Source organism: Eumetopias jubatus, unplaced genomic scaffold (assembly GCF_037043125.1).
Source record: "Eumetopias jubatus isolate StellerSeaLion01/CBP00866 unplaced genomic scaffold, mEumJub1_p1.0 scaffold_8, whole genome shotgun sequence".
In the NCBI taxonomy this organism is placed as follows: Eukaryota; Metazoa; Chordata; class Mammalia; order Carnivora; family Otariidae; genus Eumetopias; species Eumetopias jubatus.
Window position 1 is genome coordinate 22,600,194 of NW_028274814.1, and position 19,607 is coordinate 22,619,800.

At 37.9% G+C, this 19,607-nt stretch overlaps 1 protein-coding gene across 4 annotated transcripts in view; it reads right to left on the reverse strand.

Moving 5' to 3' along the window:
• PRPF18 (pre-mRNA processing factor 18) overlaps positions 1-19,607 on the reverse strand; it is an 80,532-nt gene that overhangs the window by 17,587 nt on the left and 43,338 nt on the right. For all 4 annotated transcript variants that reach the window (XM_088025804.1, XM_028114161.2, XM_028114160.2 and 1 more), the window contains 5 exons: positions 12,974-13,051; positions 10,199-10,303; positions 8,007-8,120; positions 3,078-3,224; positions 1,481-1,549 (listed from right to left, as the gene is read on the reverse strand). In XM_088025804.1, coding sequence (XP_087881930.1) covers positions 1,481-1,549; positions 3,078-3,224; positions 8,007-8,120; positions 10,199-10,303; positions 12,974-13,051 — 513 coding nt within the window. The remainder of the gene's footprint in view (positions 1-1,480; positions 1,550-3,077; positions 3,225-8,006; positions 8,121-10,198; positions 10,304-12,973; positions 13,052-19,607) is intronic.

The window sequence follows — 19,607 nt, forward strand, 5'->3', positions numbered from 1 at the left end:
TTTATTGCTGGGGTGCCTGGGTGGCTCAGTCGGTTAAGCATCCGACTCTTGATTTCAGCTCAGGTCTGTTCTCAGGGTCATGAGAGTGAGCCCCCGCGTCGGGCTCTGCGCTGGGCATGGAGCCTACTTGAGATTCTCTCTCTTCCTCTCCCCCTCCCCCCTTAAAATTTAAATACATTATTGCTAAAACAGGCTCATCATCATCTGAGCTCTCATGTCCTAATCACTGATCACAATTAACCATGACAAATACAGTAACAAAGAAAAAGTTTGAAATATTGCAAGAATCACCAAAATGTGACAGAGACACAAAGTGAACAAATTCTATTGGAAAAACAGTGCTGATACACTTGCTCCACACGTGGCCGCCACAAACCATCCATTTGTAAAAACTACAACAAAAAACCCCAAAACAACAACAAAAAACCACCGAAGAAAACAGCATTATCTGCAAAGCACAATAAAACCAAGCACTATAAAACAGGGTACGCCTCTATTTGGACTTTCTGCTTTTGTAGTAGAGATGATGATTTAATTAAATATTCCCAATAAAACACCTGACCAAAGGAGAAAGAAGGAAAACAAAGAACAGAAATAAACTATAACCCCTCCATCCAGCCCTGGAAAGCCACCCTAGTGCCCCTTGGGTTTAAATGCATCAAGAGCATGGTTTCTAGAGGCAGGTACACAGGGAAGGTGGCGGAGGACATACCCCCCCTAGTGGCATTACCTATGGGTAGCCTCTATAAAGATAGGCTGTCACTCAGAAAGGAAAATTCTAGTTCACACTAGTTCCCACGCCTATCTAATTCCATGCCATATCCTCAATAGACTGAGAATCTTGACGACTAATATGTTGTATTGTTAATACAAGTAAAAGCACTTCTTGCATTTTAATCTCTTGGCCTGAACACAAATAGTTTGTGAATAAGTGCTAAAATGAATCTGGCATTTGCACACACTCTACCTAAACCAGTAAAGTAAGAAATGCTGAGGAGCAAGATGGATTGAGCTCATCAGAGCAGGAATATGCAGCTATCTGTAGGACTGAAAAAATGAACAGTCTCTGAAAGGTTGCTGATGGGTTTGCTTTTTTTCACTGCCAAGGTCTTCCCACCTCCTTCCTCTCTTTACTGTCATCACCACTCATAAAAGCTTCTGGAACACTCGCCTCACTGCACTCCCTCCTGGAGTGTTTTTAAAAAAAATTTTTAACTCCCCCAACTTCTTGTTCATTCCACTGCTTTGATTCTGCGTGTTTACATTAACAAGTCAGTTTTAAAGTGCAGCAGTGAAGTAAATATACGTCTCCTCTGATTAACTTCTATATCCCAGTGCACAGCAATATCATAAACTGTATATGTGCAAAACGTGTTTATTGAGGGATTCCCTTTCCAGTCCTTAACCCTTAAATCATCCAAAAATTCAACAACAGTTTTTAACCAACCCAAATGTCCTTTCCTAGACTAAAAGCACGTACCTTAAGGAACTTGGTAATGATATCCATGTCCTTATGATCATCGCCTTTTCCTAAAGATTCTCCCAATGCCTGCAGAAAAACAATGCTTCTGTTCATTAGTAAAGACCAACAGCTGAATAGACGTTCTCAACACCAGTCTGAACAGGGACCTTTATTACATATACTAATTTCTATTTTTAAAAAACCTAAAGGAATTTCTAGGTAAGTTAAAAAACAAGAAAACAATGATTTGTCAGTGAAATTTAGAGAGCAAGGTATCGTTTATAAATTAAAAGACAAAAAAAGGGGGCTTAGGGAACTAACGGGTAGACTTCTTTGTAAGGGAACAGAAATGTTCTAGAATTAGGTCGTGATGATGGCTGCATCAACCTGCGAATATACTAAAAACCAGTGAATTGTATATTTTAAATGGGTAAGCTGTAAAGTTTGTAAATATCTCAATAAAGCTATTTAAGAAAAAAGAAAGCCCAGAAATGGTTGCTCACACTATTTCTGTCAAATTTAGGGTTCAAAGAAAGGTGCTGGGGGTGGTAGGAGAAGAGGCACAATTAAAACAACTATGATCTCACGAAGAGTGCAGCCAGGAATGAAAAGAAAAATAACAGTTTGTTTATTAAGCAGAAGCTTTCAACTAAGCCATAATTTCTGCTTGAGCTAGCTTTTTAATTAGGATTACATGTATCACTCCATATTCAACACGTTGGCAAAAATTAAAAAGCAAGATACGGCCAAGTGTTGGCAGGGCTGTGGGAGTAAAAGTCTCGCCCACCCTCCTGATGGGGGTGTAGACTGGTACAGCCATTCCAGACAGCAACGTGACAGAACCTGGACAAGTTACACATATATAAATCCAGCCATCCTGCTGAGTCCACAGGGGTTACATACAAGACTATTCATCACAAAGCTGTCTGTAGTAATAGGGAGCTGGGAGAGATCCAGCTCTCATTACAAGGCAACAAAAGTAAAAGGCAGTGAATGCCACAAAATATGAAATGCTATGCAGCAGTTAAAAATCAATGGTTCAGATATACATAAAGCATCAAGGACGGATATTAAATACAGTTCCAAGTGGAAAAAAGAAATGTAAAAAAAATTCACAGTATAGTATCATTTATGTACATTAAAAACACAAGCATACAAAATACTACTGGTTTTACAAGACCACCAACAAATAAGAGGATGCACATCAAATATATCAGAATGTGAGTGGAGAATGAGTAAAGAGGGAGTGAATAGGGGCGCCTGGGTGGCTCAGTCATTAAGCGTCTGCCTTCGGCTCAGGTCATGATCCCGGGGTCCTGGGATCGAGCCCCGCATCGGGCTTCCTGCTCCATGGGAAGCCTGCTTCTCCCTCTCCCACTCCCCCTGCTTGTGTTCCTTCTCTGTGTCTCTGTCAAATAAATAAATAAATAAAATCATTAAAAAAAAAAAGGGAGTGAATAAATAAAAGCACGAAATGAAAAAAAAAGGGGGGCCTTTGTAATGACCACAGACCATGTAGTGTGCTCTGAGCTGAACAATCTGATGAACTCAAGATCTGCCCCAGAGAATGAAGGGATATGATGGGGTAATGAGATCAGGTGGGTGTAGAGATTACCTCTAACTCTTCAATTGTGGTGTTTTCCTCATGAACTTTCAAATCATTCTGTGTGTCTTCCTCTCCAGGTTCCTGACCACCCACAAGCTCATTGAGGTACTGCTGGTCGATCTTATCCAAAGCTGCTTTCAGATCATTCCTCAATCCCTGAGAAAGGTGAAAAAATACACACATTGTGGAATTTCACTGATGTTTCCCTTTTGATTTTTCACTACTAGTAAGTATAATTCATTTTTTTTCCTCCACAAGAGTTAAGAGCTTAGTAAAACTAGAGACTCCAAGATTTCAATTTATTATGCAGCTATCATCATTGTCCAAAGTTAATTATAATGAACATATTTAAATTTTAAAGAATGTATGCACAATAGCTACTCTGGTCAGAAAATTCAAACTTATATGTTGACAAATCCAAATGAGAATATTCATAATGCTGAAATTTTCTAATGAGGTCTAGTGCAAGTGACCAGGTCTCCACTAGAGCCTTCAACCCATTTTCCCAGTTTATTTAAAACGTCTAACCTCACTGTAACTACTCTGAATCCCCTACCATTCAGCAATGTCAACAATATGAAACTAGTTTCTCATCTATATCCTAGGCCTTCACTAGGTTTCTGATAAACCAGCAAATTCCACCATCTATTCACATCCAGTTTGTGACCATTTGATAAAAGAAGAAGCCTTAAAGCTGGACCCATACCTTACACCACATACAAAAACTAACTCAAAATGAATCAAAGATGTACATTTAATAGCTAAAACTAGAAAACTCCCAGAAGACAACCCATGGGAAAAGCTTCATGATATTGGATTTGGCAATCATTTCTTGGATACAACACCAAAGGCACAGGCAAAAAAAACCCAAAATACAAAAGAACAAAATTGGGCTTCGTCAAAATTAAAAACTTTTCTGCAAAGATACTATCAACAGAATGAAAAGATAACCTGTGCAATGGGAGAAATATTTGCAAGTCACTAATCTGATAATGACTGATATCCAGAATATATAAAGAACTGCTACATGTAACAACAACAAAAAACCACTCAACTAAAAATGGGCAAAGGTCTTGAAGAGAAGACCACACATAAAAGGCCAATAAGCAAACAAAAAGATGCTTAACATCACTAGTCATCAGGGAAATGTAAATCAAAACTACAGTAAGGGGGCGCCTGGGTGGCTAAGTTAAGCATCTGCCTTTGACTCAGGTCATGACTGAGCTCCGCGTCGGGCTCCCTGCTTAGCGGGAAGTCTGCTTTTCCCTCTCCCTCTGCCCCTTCCCGCTGCTTGTGCACGCTCTATCTCTCGTGCTCTCTCAAATAAATAAAACCTTAAAAAAAATACACACAATAAGATACCACTTCAAATCCATCAGGATGGCTATGATCAAAGATAGTAGTAGTAAGTGTTGGCTAGGATGTGGAAAAATGGAACCCTTCATTGCTGGAAATGTAAAATGGTGCAGCTGCTGTGGAAAATGTATGGCGATCACCTCAAAAACTTACACGTACTCACACTAAGACACATTCTAATTAAAATATCAAAAGGTAAAGGAGAGACTATTAAAAGCAGCAAAATAAAAACCATTTGTTGTGTACATAAGACTATTAGCAGATTTTTCAGCAGAAATTCTGCAGGACAAAGGGGGTAGAGCATAATATATTCAAACTGCTGCAAAAAAAAAAAACTTCAAACCAAGAATACTCTACCTCACAAAGTCATCATTCAGAATTGGAAGAGAAATAGTCTCCCAGACAAGCAAAACTAAGTGAGTTCATCGCCACTAAACCAGCCTCAAAAGGAATGTTAAGGGGCCTTCTTCAAGCTCAGAGGATTAATTAGTAATACTACAACATATGAAAGTATAAATCTCACTGGAATAGGTACATATAAAGGTAGCAGATTAATCACTTATAAAGACAAAGGTAGTAAAAATAACTACAACCATTTAGTTAAAGGATGCACAAGAAAAACATGTAAAATGTGACATCAAAAACCTAAGATGTGGCTGGGAGGAGTAAACATGGAGAGCTTTAGAATGCATTCACACTTATGTTATCATCTTCAAACAGCTCCAATTATAAAATAAGTCACAGGGATGTAATGCACAGCATGGTGACCACAGTGAATGCCTACTTAAAAGGTGGTAAGAATAGATCTTAAAAGTCCTCACCACAAGAAAAAAAAAATGTGTAACTATGTATGGGGACAGGTATTAACTACACTTATTGTGGGGATCATTTCACAACATACATAAATATTAAATCACTAAGTTGTGTACATCTGAAACTAGTATGTCAATTATACCTCATTTTTGAAAAAACTTACAAATGAGAGGGGCGCCTGGGTGGCTCAGTCATTGAGCGTCTGTCTTCAGCTCAGATCCTGATCCCAGGGTCGTGGGATCGAGCCCCACATGGGGCTCCCTGCTCGGCGGGAAGCCTGCTTCTCCTCCCTCTCCCACTCCCCCTGCTTGTGTTCCCTCTCTCGCTGTGTCTCTGTCAAATAAATAAAATCTTAAAAAAAAAAAAATTTTTACAAATGAGAAACTCTTTTTAGTATCTGGGACAAGCTTGAGCAAGATTAATATACAGCAGGTTGTAATAAATTAATATTAATAACTAGAAAATTCAAGGAATGAAACATGATTAGTAGAAAAATTAAATCACATACTAATAGTTCACATTAGTATTTTAATACTATCTTTGGTTAAGAAAGGAACTCAGGATACAGAAAAGAAATTAATGTTGGTAAAAATGAAGCATTACAAAAACCACTAACTCTAAGAATTTAAGGTTTTAAACAGGACTGAAAATTTTTTGTAAAACTGCTGTGAACATTACTATGGAAGAATATTCTTATTCATTTATGCTTAAAAGAAGTTGACTTCATGATCCACCAAGTCTACATCTGGGGTGTACACAAAAGAAGTGAAAGCAGGGACTCAAACAGGTATTTGTAAACCTATGTTCAAAGCAGCATTATTCACAATAGCTGTAAGGTAGCAACAACTCAAATGCCCATCGAAGCTGAATGGATAAACAAATTCTCTCCATACATATAAGAGAGAACTATTCAGCCTTAGGAAGGAAGGAAATTCTGACCTACACTATCACATAGATGAACCTCTAAGATATTATGCAGTTGGAAGGCCAGTCCAAGGGAGCCTTTGATGACCTTGGCCACAGTCCACATCTAACTGCAATCACATGCGAGACTCCAAGCAAAAAAACTGTCCAGTTTACCCCCAATCAAACCACAGAACCGTAAAAGATAATAATAAATTAAGTTACTAAGCTTCAGGGTGGTTTGTTATAGACATAGAGGACTGAAAAAGATTTTTTAAGATTTTATTTATTTATTAGAGAGAGAGACAGCAAGAGAGGGAACACAAGCAGGGAGAGTGGGAGAGGGAGAAGCAGGCTTCCCGCGGAGCAGGGAGCCCGATGTGGGGCTCAATCCCAGGACCCCGGGATCATGACCTGAGCTGAAGGCAGACGCTTAGCCACTGAGCCACCCAGGCGCCCCTGAAAAAGATTTTATAAATTGTTTGAACTCTTCAGTTTTGGGGTGGTTTGTTACACAGCCACAGATCACCAGACCTCTCAGTAACTGAGAGAGCAAATGGGTAAGTTATTAAGGCCACAGAAGATCTGAACAACACTACTGTAAATGACATTTACCCAGTGTATAAAAGACATTTTTTTCAGGAGCCTATGGAATATTCACCAAGACAGACCATCTGCTGAGCTATAAAACAAGAAAAAAGCCCTAAAAGCTGTAACTGTTAAGCTTTTAGAGAAAATAAAGAGCATCTCTTCAAAACCTTGGGATAGGCAAGTATTTCTTAAGTAAAACACCAAAAGCAATAACCATAAAAAAGCGGACTTCATCAAAATGCAAAACTGCTGCCCATCAAAAGACACCATGAAAAGAGCAGGTAAGCCAAAGACTAGCAGCAAATAGTCACAAACCATGTATCAGTACATCTGACAAAGGACCTGTATTCAGAACATACAAAGAACTACAATTCAAAAATAAAAGGGCAAATAACCCAATTAAAACATGAACAAAAGATTTTAACACGCACTAACCAGAGAAATATATGGGCTATAAGATTCTTAAGATGTGATAAGATACTCATTACCTTTAGTTCAACAGGAGGCTGTAAATAGAATTGCAATGAAATACTACTACACATACAAGAGAATGGTTACAATTTAAAAGACTTAAAATAACAAATACTGATAACATTTAGAAATACTTGGCATTTCTTAAAAACTAAAGCACACATTTACTCTTATTATTCAGCAATTCTACTTCAGAGACTTACTAAGAGATAGAACATATTTACCAAAGAGAAGTAACACAGGTCAAAAACAGACCTGTTTAAGAATGTTCATAGCAGTATTATTCCTAACAGCCTGAAGCTGAAAACAAATGGTGGGATATTCAGATAACTATCATCAGCAATGAAAAGGGACAAACTACTGATTTCTGCAGAAACAGTAATTTTAAAAATATGCTCAGCATAAGAACCCAGACATACTCTCATGACTCCATCTATATGAAATGCAGAACAAGCAAAATTAATCTACAGGGATAGAACTTTACAAGGTGTTTGTGCAAGCACTGAGCAGAAGAACAGGACTGGCTAAGAAGGGGCACTGGGCATGTTTTTGTGTGATGAAAACTTTCTGTATCTTCCTAAGGGTGGTGGTTACATGCTCGGAGTGGATTTGTCAAAATGCACTGAACTGTAGGCTTAAGATAGGTGCTTTTTAAAAAAATTAAAGAAAGCTTACATTCAGTAGCAGTAACCTGGCAACTTTATTTTTCCATCTTTGCCTGTAATAATGCAATTATTCAAACTCGATACTATTCTTGTTTATGTGGTACAGTAATCTTTCTCAAGTTTTGTTCTGACTTCTTACCTTGTTAACTTCTGGTGTGAGGATCTCTATTTTTCTTAAACGCTGAAAAGCATCATAATCAGTTTCTCCAAACAGTCTGATTGGTTCTCCTCTTTCTCTCAATCTTCTGATAACCTGTAAGAATAACAATAAAAGTAATTCCAATGTTTTGAGTAACAGTAATTCCTCCTTTAGGTGACCAAATACTTATTTTGAAATGTAGATAGAAAAAGTCAGTTGTGTTTGTTTTTTCTTTCATTTTCCATGAATGGATATAATGAGTTACTGTCACACCTTAAAAAACCCTACCATGTTTAAGGTCCTTTCCTGACCGTTTCAGCAAAGGCTCCATCTGTATCACAGAATACCTAAGAAAAACATTAAGATGGAAGGGAGTGGTAACTTTTATATACTTTTTTTTTTAATATAGAAGGAAAATAAGTCCGGAGTCAGTTGATAACTCACGGACCATAGCCTGGTGTCAGCATTCCAAGACTACATTAAAACCAAACACTTATCTCCCAGAAGAGAAGTGAGTAATGCTCAGGGCAGGGCACAGGTCAGGCTTTGAGGGGCTGATAATACTGTGTCTTGACTTGGGTGATGGTTAATTGGTGTTTGTTTTATAATCCTTCATTATATTGCACATGCACGTTTAGTATGTTATTCGTATACATGTTCCATTTCATAACAAGAAAAAAATAACAGAAAAATAAAGGTTGATCCAAAATATTTTTTAAGTATCAAGAACTTACCTGAAAATGTAAAGAGTAGCACAGAAACTACTGGTCGAGCTCCACTGAGTTAACCAAAGTTTGATATTCAAAAGGAGTTTAAGAGGCCATCCGGTGCTATCGTCCATCAATGCAGAAATGACCTCAAACACACCTCTACCAGGTCCGTGACTGACAAATGACAGGGACCACATCGCTTCATCCCAGTTTTGGACAGACAGGTTTTATTTCTCACAATAAACTAAAACCTCCCTCCCTCAAACTTCTACCCACTTATCTTAGTTCTACTTTATGAAACCACAGAGAATATGAAATTCTTTCTCAAAATTACAGCTGCTATCAATGGTTTTTTTTTTTTTTTTTTTTTTTTTTTTTAGGTCTCCAATATTCTTCTCTTTGGGCTAGGTATTCCAAATTCCTTCATCTAATTTTCCCATGACAGCATTTAGAGTCAGCTGTCCTTTCCTCCCTTTCCTTCTGTTCCTTTTTTGTTTGGTACCCCTCTGTATAGTTTGCATTCTTCACGTCACAGGAGTTATCTTAAAATTTTTGTTGTTTTTGGCTTTTTCAGAAAAGTAGTAGTTGATACTGACCAGAGTATAGACGAGCACTGTAGTTAAAGAGTACAAACTGGGACAACAGTTCTATAGAGCCCTGCGGTGATATGTAACCCAAGTCACAGAAATGCACAGGCTTTAGTCAACAGACTCCAGAAACCATGCTTCTAGCAAATTTTCCAAAGGGAAGAATCATACATTAGCATCATGCAATGACATCTGTATAAAGATGTTCATCTTAGTTTGATTTATAATCAGGAAATGCTGAAGCAATCTCAATGACCATTACTGTTTGATTTTTAAAATAGGTTTCTAAATTATGGGAAATTACATAATCATAAAAAATTATATAGATGTGTTTTGACATAGAAAGATGTATTAAGTTACAAAATGTATGTTTAAAATAATTTATGTATCATTACTTAATATATATATATTTAGAACAATGTGTTTAATTTTTAAAGTTTGGAAAAATATATTCTTTTAAAAGTTTGAGAGTATCAAGAAAAGCAGAGACTGGGGCATCTGGGTGGCTCAGTTAAGCATCTGCCTTTGGCTCAGGTCATGATCTCAGGGTCCTGAGATTGAGCCCCCAGGCCTCTCAGGCCCCATGTTGAGCCCCCATGTCTGGCTCCCTGCTCAGCGGGGCATCTGCTTCTCCCCTCTCCCTTTACCTCTGTCCCTACCCCTGTGCTCACGCATGTGTGATCTCTAAAATAAATAAATCTTAAAAAAAAAAACAAGAACGGAGATTAATGTAGAACCTCAAAAAGAAAAACTGGCTAGCTGCACATTATTTTAGTTCAGTCAGACATGTTATATAGGCACTAATGACACAGAGCTTACTGGAAAGAACTGGAGATAAATGCAAATGCTCTGAAGATCCACCCCTCCCCCAATCAAACACCCTACATAAACTTACCTCTTGCCTAGAAAGAGTCATGGGTAACTTTTCCTCTGCCAGTTCAAGTTCTAGCACTGGGTTGGAAGAAGTTAATGGTTTCTGGTCCTCCTCTTTCGGCTGTATCTGTATTAATAGCCAAAAGAAATAAAATTCAGTTTTGTAAAATATAATACAGCTAATATTTACCATTCTTTGCATTAACTGGTCATGGAAATTAAACGTTTTAAATATTGAAGGTTTTCTAAATGTTCTACCAAGGAAAAAGCTCCTCATAAAGGTACATGCTTTTGAAAACTCCTCAAACTCCTCCACCTTAGAGACACAAGTAGCAAACATGCACACAGGAGACAGCATTCTTGCTACTGAAAAGGGACAGAAATATAATGGTTTCCAAAATCAAAACCTTTTAAAAGGGCAGAAATTTAGACTCCTTTCTCCCTAAAGAATTTTACTTTTTTCTTAAAAACAATCAACTTGCTTGAGAAATCATCCTACAGAGTTATGTGACCCTTGCTCTGGGTTTTAAGTGAAGACTCAAAAAAAAAAAAAAAAAAAACTGCTTTCTAAGAAACCTGTGAAGCCTCAAGCTCCTGCTTTTTCCTACCCTCCTTTTTGAAAGATAGGATTCCAAGTGTACCAAAATCACTGCTGGACATGTACGAACACTCCCAAAGCTACAGAGTCTGCCCCCAAACGAAGTGACGAATGCCAGGGAAAGAGGAGCAGCGCGGCATGAACGACAGCTACAGCCCCTCGGCCCCCACCCTACCCAGAGCGGGCATTCTTGTGCATAGCGACCCTCAGGGGAAAATCTCTTCACGTGCTTTGAGTCTGCTGCCCAGCTCACAGTTTAGGACAATTAAGCTCAGCCAATTTATAAGCCCCATGGTGTGTGTGGTCTGTAAAAACATACTGGAACATGGTTTCCCATCTGATCATGAGACTAATCTAAAATGCCAAAAGAAGATCAAAAAAACCATAAAAGGTCAACATTAAGGAAAAAGCATTCAATTAAGAAAGGCTATATGGTTAAAATTCTATCATTTCTGATTCTGTAGTTAATGGCTAAAGGTTATGTTAATCGGTGCTGACAGGAAATTGAAGTAAAAAACTAAACTTCCGTATTTTCACAAACCAAATGGGCACCACGCCTCATAAATGGTAACTAGTTTTCATAAAGGAATACAAGTAATAAATGCTGTATTTTCATCACTACCAAGAAGGAAATATTAAACATGTTTTAGAGAGAAAACCTCGTGCTTTCTTTTTAAGCATAAAAACAGGTAGTTCTCCCAAAATCTCAGGATGAAAAGCATTTTTTAATTATAGGATGCCAGTTCATTGCTTGTAGGAAAAAAAAAAATCGAAGACATATTGTCAGCAGGACTCAATGTTACAAAAGGTACCTTCAGTGCTTCTCTCTAAACAAGAAAGTACGAATGTATCACTGAAGCAACCTAAACAACGCAAAACTGCCCCTGTTTTAAATTATTTTCCTACCTTACCAAAAAGTTGAAAAGGTTCAAACTTAGGGATCTGGGAAAGCAACAAGTCAGCACACTAAACCCATGGTCAATGATTCTCTCTCCAGATCAAGTGTCCATTAGACAACGATGGGCAAGCAAAAGATGAGAATTCTTCTGAGTATCTATTTGATAGCTATTTACATAAATTGTTTTAACTTCCTAAACTGGAAGCAAATGAAACCAATATATTTATGGAAAATATCAAAATACAAATGCAAACTTTCGTATTTTAGAAATCTATCAGAAACGTAAAACTACATTTTTAACACTTGCCCTCTGCCAACACTACAAAACCAAATTTGCGTTCCTCATGCTTCCTTCTAGAAATGCTATGCCAGATAAATTAATTTCTAGAACTTTCCCCATCACATGCACAAGAATATATTACACACATTTCACAAGCAAAAAGTTGATGTCAAATTTAGGATCTGGCAAAAATATTTCAACAGAACCTCTAAATTTTGTTTAAAAAATTATCAAACTACTGTCTTCTTTTAAAGTAATTTAAACAGAATTTCACCTCATAATATTTAACCCCTCCCAATAAAAACCCCAAAATATTATTCAACTAGGATAACAGCTGAACAGAATAATAGGGTAACCTTGATACTTTTAGTCATGCTTCAAAAATATACAGTCTTCCAGACACTCATTTGTTTCTAATATTTCTACATATTTTCTATACAATAGACAAGCAGTGTTTGAAATGTGGTACCTTATTACACAAAAGCATATAAATGTTGTATGGCATTCTATCTCAGGCAGAGGTACTCAGGGCCAAAAGGAATTATTAACAATGCAAACAAAAAACAATGGCTTAAAATATTCAAGTGAAAGTGGGGAAAATACCACTGGTAATACCACTGTGATTGAATGAAATGTTTTGAAACCCTTTAAAATAGACTTTAATTGGGAGAGGTGGGGAAAAGGAGTGGTGGTGGAGATGAAGATGAGGCAGTATCAGATCCAGGAACTAAAAGAAAAAAAAAAATTCAAGCTCTGGTCTCAAGCCACTTCATGCTGTCCACAAAAAGCCAAACCATTCCAAGCCAAAAGTCATGCATGTAATTTCCATTTTCCTGAATTCAAGATTAAAAAAGAAGAAAAGAAAAGAAAAAAGCTCATACCTCTCCAGATGGCTTCTCATTTATTGGCTAATGTATAACATTGATAAAGTGAACAGAGATCAATAATTTTGTCACTTTAACAACAGCTATAAAAATTTAAACTCAGAAATATACAATAACATAAAAGCAGGCAGTCATACCTTGTAGCCACATCTTTCAAAATATGCTTCCTCTTCTTTTTTTGCAAGTTCACTACGCTTGAAATACTTTTTATTTTCCTATTGAAGAAAGAAGTACATTAATAGGTCCCTGGGTAAAATTTCATGTTCCATAGTCAACCTAAAAACATTCTTCAGTTTTTCAAGAGCATGGTCAAGTTTGATTCTATAGAGATTATAGTGATTTCTTGAACATGGCACCTGTTCTCTACCCCGCTCTAAATAAGAAGTATTTTTCTTACAGCATCAGTTTAACAGGCATATCCAGCAGCAAAGAGAAGAAACCAATATTTTCCAAATGTTCACATTGTTTTGATTTGATTTCCCAGTGTTTGGTTTCAATGATAATTTCTACAAATGAATTCATTACGAACCACATAAAATAGGATGCTTTATTTTCTCCCAACAGAAACAACTGAACAAAATTTAGGGTTAACTATATCTGACATCTTAACTCCCATTACCCAGAGAGCTCCAAGGGTGTGTCCAAATTCTTCTTGTCACTTGGAATCTTTTTTATCAGTTAATTGTATTTGTATTAATCAAGTCTTAAAATTGTATTAATTCTGAATCTCGACATGAAATCGTTTGAAAGTATTAAAATCGTTTAAAGCTATTTGTTTTATAAGATTCAATGTTATCAGACAAGCTCTAAATCTGTAGGAGAAAAAAACAGTAATTCTCTACTACATACATTATTCTCACTGTTAAACCTATAGTCCCTAATTTGGACATTGTTACCATCTACTGCTATTCCTCTTGGATATTATTCCACTAATGATTTAGCTCAAATAAAGCTACTGCCCTACTTTATTAGTAGTAACTGTAACAGTACCTAAGAAATACCTCCACACATGTATTTAGCAACTCACAGTACCCAAGCTCATTCACTCTGGCAATAATCATGGATGCTAAGTTCATGACAAGAAGGGTTGATGGTGAACACTGGACAGCTCAGGCTGCCACACTTGAAGGCACCGGTCAAGCCTGGTATCAGGAAAACATTATGTGTCCCCTATGTGATACACATAGCATCTACAAAGTATTCTTGCCCAAAAACCGCATGTCCATCTAATCACACATTTAAGTCTCATTTTAAATTCAATTTAGTTAACATATAGTGTATTATTAGTTTCAGGGGTAGAATTCAGTGATTTCTGAGTTCCATATAACACCTAGTGCTCATTAGATCAAGTGCCCCCACTCACCTCCCCTCCAGCAACCCTCAGTTTGCTCTCTATAAGCTAAGAGTCTCTTATGGTTTGCCTCCCTCTTTTTAATTTTTTATTGTTATGTTAATCACCATACATTACATCATTAGTTTTTGATGTAGTGTTCCATGATTGTTTGTGCATAACACCCAGTGCTCCACGCAGAATGTGCCCTCTTTAATACCCATCATCAGGCTAACCCATCCCCCCTCTCTTGTTTTTATTTTTCTTTCCCTTCCCCCATGTTCATCTGTTTTGTTTCTTAAATTCCACATGAGTGAAATCGTATGGCATTTGTCTTTCTCTGACTTATTTCACTTAGCATAATACCCTCTAGTTCCATCCATGTCACCGCAAATGGCAAGATTTTTCTTTTTGATGGCTGAGTAATATTCCATTGTCTGTGTGTGTGTGTGTGTATGTGTGTGTGTGTGTGTGTGTGTGTGTGTGTGTACATATATACACACATTTTATCCATTCATCTGTTGATGGTAGGTCTCATCTCTAGTTTATTAGAAATCTAGGGAATAGGGAAATAAGCTAAACACCATTGCTGGGAAGCAAACACTGGGACATTTACCAAACTAGCAAGTTTCTCCAACAAGTTAATGGCATAAAAGGGGGGGGTGCACCTGCTCAGTCAGTTAAGCGGCAGCCTTCGGCTCAGGCCAGGATCCCAGGGTCCTGGGATCGAGTCCCGCATTGGGCTCCCTGCTCAGTGGAGAGCCTGCTTCTCCCTCTGCCTGCCTCTCTGCCTACTAGTGCTTCTCTCTGTCAAATAAATAAATAAAAAATCTTAAAAAGAGGGGGGGTGAATGAAAATGTTCTTGATCAAAAGAAACCAAGAGTCATAGTAAACAAATGCAATGATTGGACTGAGTGGATCGGATTTGAACAAACCAACTGTAAAAACATGTATGTATATATTTTAATTCAATTGAGGACATTGGAACATGAGAGGAGTATTTAATGATATTAAGGACCTAACTGTAATTTTGTTGGGTAGGATCACATCTTGTTTATTAAAGAACATGTTCTTATTTTCTAGAGTTACAAGAGTTTAGACAGAGGTTCATTATGTAATTCTTTTTGTATATGTTTAAATTTCTCATGATAAACAGTTTTGTTTTAGTCTATTCAATGAACATTCACTAATTCATCTACCACACACTAAGCACAGCTTTACAGATGTAAAGTTGAAGGTATTGTCTGGAATAAGGAACTGATGGCATCATCCCAATGGCAATACTACCTGAGAAAGCATGCTATTAACCCCAGTTTAGACATGAGAGACCTGAGAGAAAGGGCAGGGGACATTTTCACAACTTACTGAGCCTCATGAGTAATACGCATAACTAGAACTCTGGTCCTTAAATCCTTTGAACTGATCCAGTATTGCAAGCTGCAGTTCTTCACTCCCAATATCTTATCCCAGCATCAACTGTTTCTTTTGACTACACAGGATGTAGCTGTTGTATTTTTTTTTAAAGCTTATTTTTTTATTTTAGAGACAGAGAGAGTGAGACAGAGAGAAGCACAAGTGGGAGGAGGGGCAGAGAAGGAGGGAGAAGCAGACTCCCGCTGAGCAGGACCCCAGATCCTGACCTGAGCCGAAGGCAGACGCTTAACTGAGTCACCCAGGAGCCCCTAGCTGTCCCATTTCATATAAATAAGCTGATAAGCACACACTGGTATCCTCTCAGAAAGAGCGGAGAGGTAGGAAAAAAGTAAAGGACTCTCCAGGCCAGAGTCTGTGGTGCAGTCTGTGGTAGCATCTTTTACTAGCATGCCCCAATTCCATGGAATACACCTAAGAAAATCTTAGCCCAGAACACTGATTCTCAAAATGGGTCCCTAAGACCTTTTCAGAGTTTCTGCAAGGTCAGACGTATTATCATAATAATACTGAGAGGTTATGCACCCCCCTTTTCCCTGCAATCACACTTGCACTGATGGTACAAAAGCGGTGGTGAGGAAAACCATTGGAACCTCAGCACAAATAAAGGTAAGTACTGATCTTTATGTCTCAGAGTTCATTGTATTCTTTGTCTTTTAATATTTGGTATGATGAAATCAAACATATAAAGCAGTTTTGCTCCATAATAGAGTAGGACAGTTCTCTCCTGTTTGGCAGACGTTTTCTCAAAACTGAACAAAGCAAGCCTGTCACTGAAAGGACAATGATACTATTTGTTGCCTATGATAAAATTCCATCTTTCAAGCAAAAATCAGATGGTGGCAAACTTGCAACCATCACTATGAACTTGATGGCTTCCCAATACTTAAAAACTTTACTGATGAATCAGTGGTGATATTAATGAATGCCATTTTTTATATCATCTAATGAAACATATCACCATGTAAAAGATCTATGTAACTCAGCAAACTATAACAGTACAAAGGAAACAATTCCAAAATTATGCATCAGCAAAAGACTTATGAGCAGAATAGATCAGAACAGATCTGGAGCATAATAGATCAATAGATTGTAATATACAAAAAGTTCACTGATGGGACACCTGGCTGGTTCAGCCAGCGGAGAATGTGACTCTTGATCAAGGGGTTTTAAGTTCGAGCCCCACACTGGGTATAGAGATTACTTAAAAATAAAATCTTAAAAAAAAAAAAAGTTAATTGATAATGGTCAGAATCCATACTCTCATCTTTAAAAAATTTACCATTGTGTAGTTTTAATATAGTATCAAAGAAGGATATCCACAATTATCTGAAAAGGCTATTAAAATACTACCCTTTCCAACTACCTAGGTGTATGAAGATGAGGTTTCCTCATATACTTGAACAAAAACAATGTATCGCAACAGGTTAAATGGATCAATAGGAGAATCCAACTGTCTTCTAACATGAAAGGAATTAAAAAGATTTGCAAACTTGTAAACCGTCATTCTTCTTGCTAATTTCGTCTTGGAAAATAGTTTTCATAAAAGCATTATGTTAACACACACAGGTTTATTATAGTATGAAATAGAAGTCAACATGGAATATAAGTATTTTTAAATTTCCCAGTTTTAATTTTTTAATTATTATTTTTTTGAGAGACAGAGTGCACGCATGTGCCAGTAAGGCGGGTGGGGGAGGGCAGAGAGAGAAAAAGAATCTCAAGCAGGCTCCACGTCCAGCACAGAGCCTGACACAGGCCTCGATCTCAATACCCTGAGATCCTGACCTGAGCCAAAATCAAGAGTCAGATGCTTAACTGACTGAGCCACCCAGGCGCCCCTAAATTTCCCAGTTTTATTTTCTGATTGAGTAATTATCAATAAATACATCCTATATAAACAAAAGCTCTCTGGAGCCATCAGTTATACATGTAAAGGGGTTCTGAAATCACGAAGTGAGAACCAAGGTCCTAGTAGAATCCCCTCGTTGGCCCTCCCCATGCCTTCACCCAGTGTGCCAAGCAATACTGAAACCACTTGGCCTCAATGCTGCCCGCCGATCCTGGTGTGTGTATCCATTTAGCTTGCCCTCCTATTCTCTACAATGACCAGTACGCGGTCTCCACGCTCTTAGACCACTTATCCCTTCATTTCCCCCCGTTCTCAGCAAATGACTAAGTCACTCTGTTACAGAGAAAAGGAAAGCCACTGAAAGAGAAGTCCTCCCGGTACCAATCCTTACTGGCTCTGCACCAATTCTTTCTTCATTTCGGAATGGAAAAGGAAACCCTCCTCCTGCCTAAGGCCAATCCCTTCCAGGGGCATTCCAGATCTCAAGATCTCCCTGCTGAGCAGGGAGCCCAATGCAGGGCTGGATCCTAGGACCCTGAGATCATGACCTGAGCTGAGGCAGATGTTTAACCAAATGAGCCACCCAGCTGCCCCTGAATGAATTATTAACAATAAAATTCGCTTTTCATTTTGGAATTAGAAAGATAAAAATATTTTGCTTTACACTAAGTGACCATTTTATGACAACAAAGGATGTCTAAAACAAAAGGTTACCCATGTTTCATATGTCACTCTTTATATACCTTCTATTTAGAAAAAAAGAACAGTTTGAAAGAGCAACTAAAGGTTCTCTAACTGTAAAACGTTATTTTACAAAGTACGCTGAAAATACACTTTGAAATATAAAGTGCTGAGGACACATTTATGATAGAATTAAAATTGTAGAGTATTAAAACTTAAATATCAGCAAAACAGCACCTTTAAAAGTAACTCAAGCAGGTTAGATAACTTGCCCAAAGTTACTGAGCTATCTAGGGATGCAGCCACAATTAGATTTTATGACTTGTTTATTCATTTTACAAATTTCCTTTCTAACTATATTCAAAATATTCAAAGTTTGTTGCATTAACTACAGAATGCATAATAAAGACCTACAAACAAAGAAATCTAAAAGTGGCTGGTATACATTTTAAGATAGCATATGAACGGATGGTTTAAATTTCTTTGGATTCTCTCCTAAAGCACCTAACATTTTTATTGGCCCTGTCACCCTGACAGATTGTATTTTTTTTTAAAGATTTTATTTATTTATTTGACAGAGAGAGACAGCGAGAGAGGGAACACAAGCAGGGGGAGTGGGAGAGGGAGAAGCAGGCTTCCCACGGAGCAGGGAGCCTGATGTGGGGCTCGATCCCAGGACCCTGAGATCATGACCTGAGCCGAAGGCAGTCGCTCAACCAACTGAGCCACCCAGGCGCCTCACCCTGACAGATTTTAAAAACAATGTGAAAAGGGTATATATAAAAGTGCTTCTCCTTTTTAAGACAGAACCTAATTCCTACATGCTGCTTCACAAATGTTATTCTCAGACTCTATCCAAGTTGTGCTTTCTAGATTATAAAACTGAGATTCATAGGTCCGAAGTACAGAAACCTATCTACCATATCACCTGAAATGTCTGCCTACACCAATAAAGGAAAATCAAAATTTAAAACATTTAATCATGACTGTCAACATTTCATTAATTTAAAATCAGCCTTCCTCAATCATGTTAAGGTTTTTAGTGTTTATATATATCAGATACAAACATCAAGAGCTCTACAAAAACACACCGGAAAACCAACAAATATACAGCCTGAATATGCAAACCAAGCCACTATAGGAACGCCTGGGTGGCTCAGTCAGTTAAGCAGCCAACTTTTTTTTTTTTTTTTAAGATTTTATTTATTTTTTTTGACAGAGACACACAGCGAGGGAGGGAACACAAGCAGGGGGAGTGGGAGAGGGAGAAGGGGCTTCCCGCGGAGCAGGGAGCCCAATGCAGGGCTTGATCCCAGGACCCTGGGATCATGACCTGAGCTGAAGGCAGAGGCTTAACGACTGGGCCACCCAGGCACCCCAAGCATCCGACTCTTGATTGTGGTTCAGGCCAAGATCTCAGGGTCCTGTGATCAAGCCCCACGTGGGGCTTCGAGCTGAGCCTGCTTAAGATCCTCT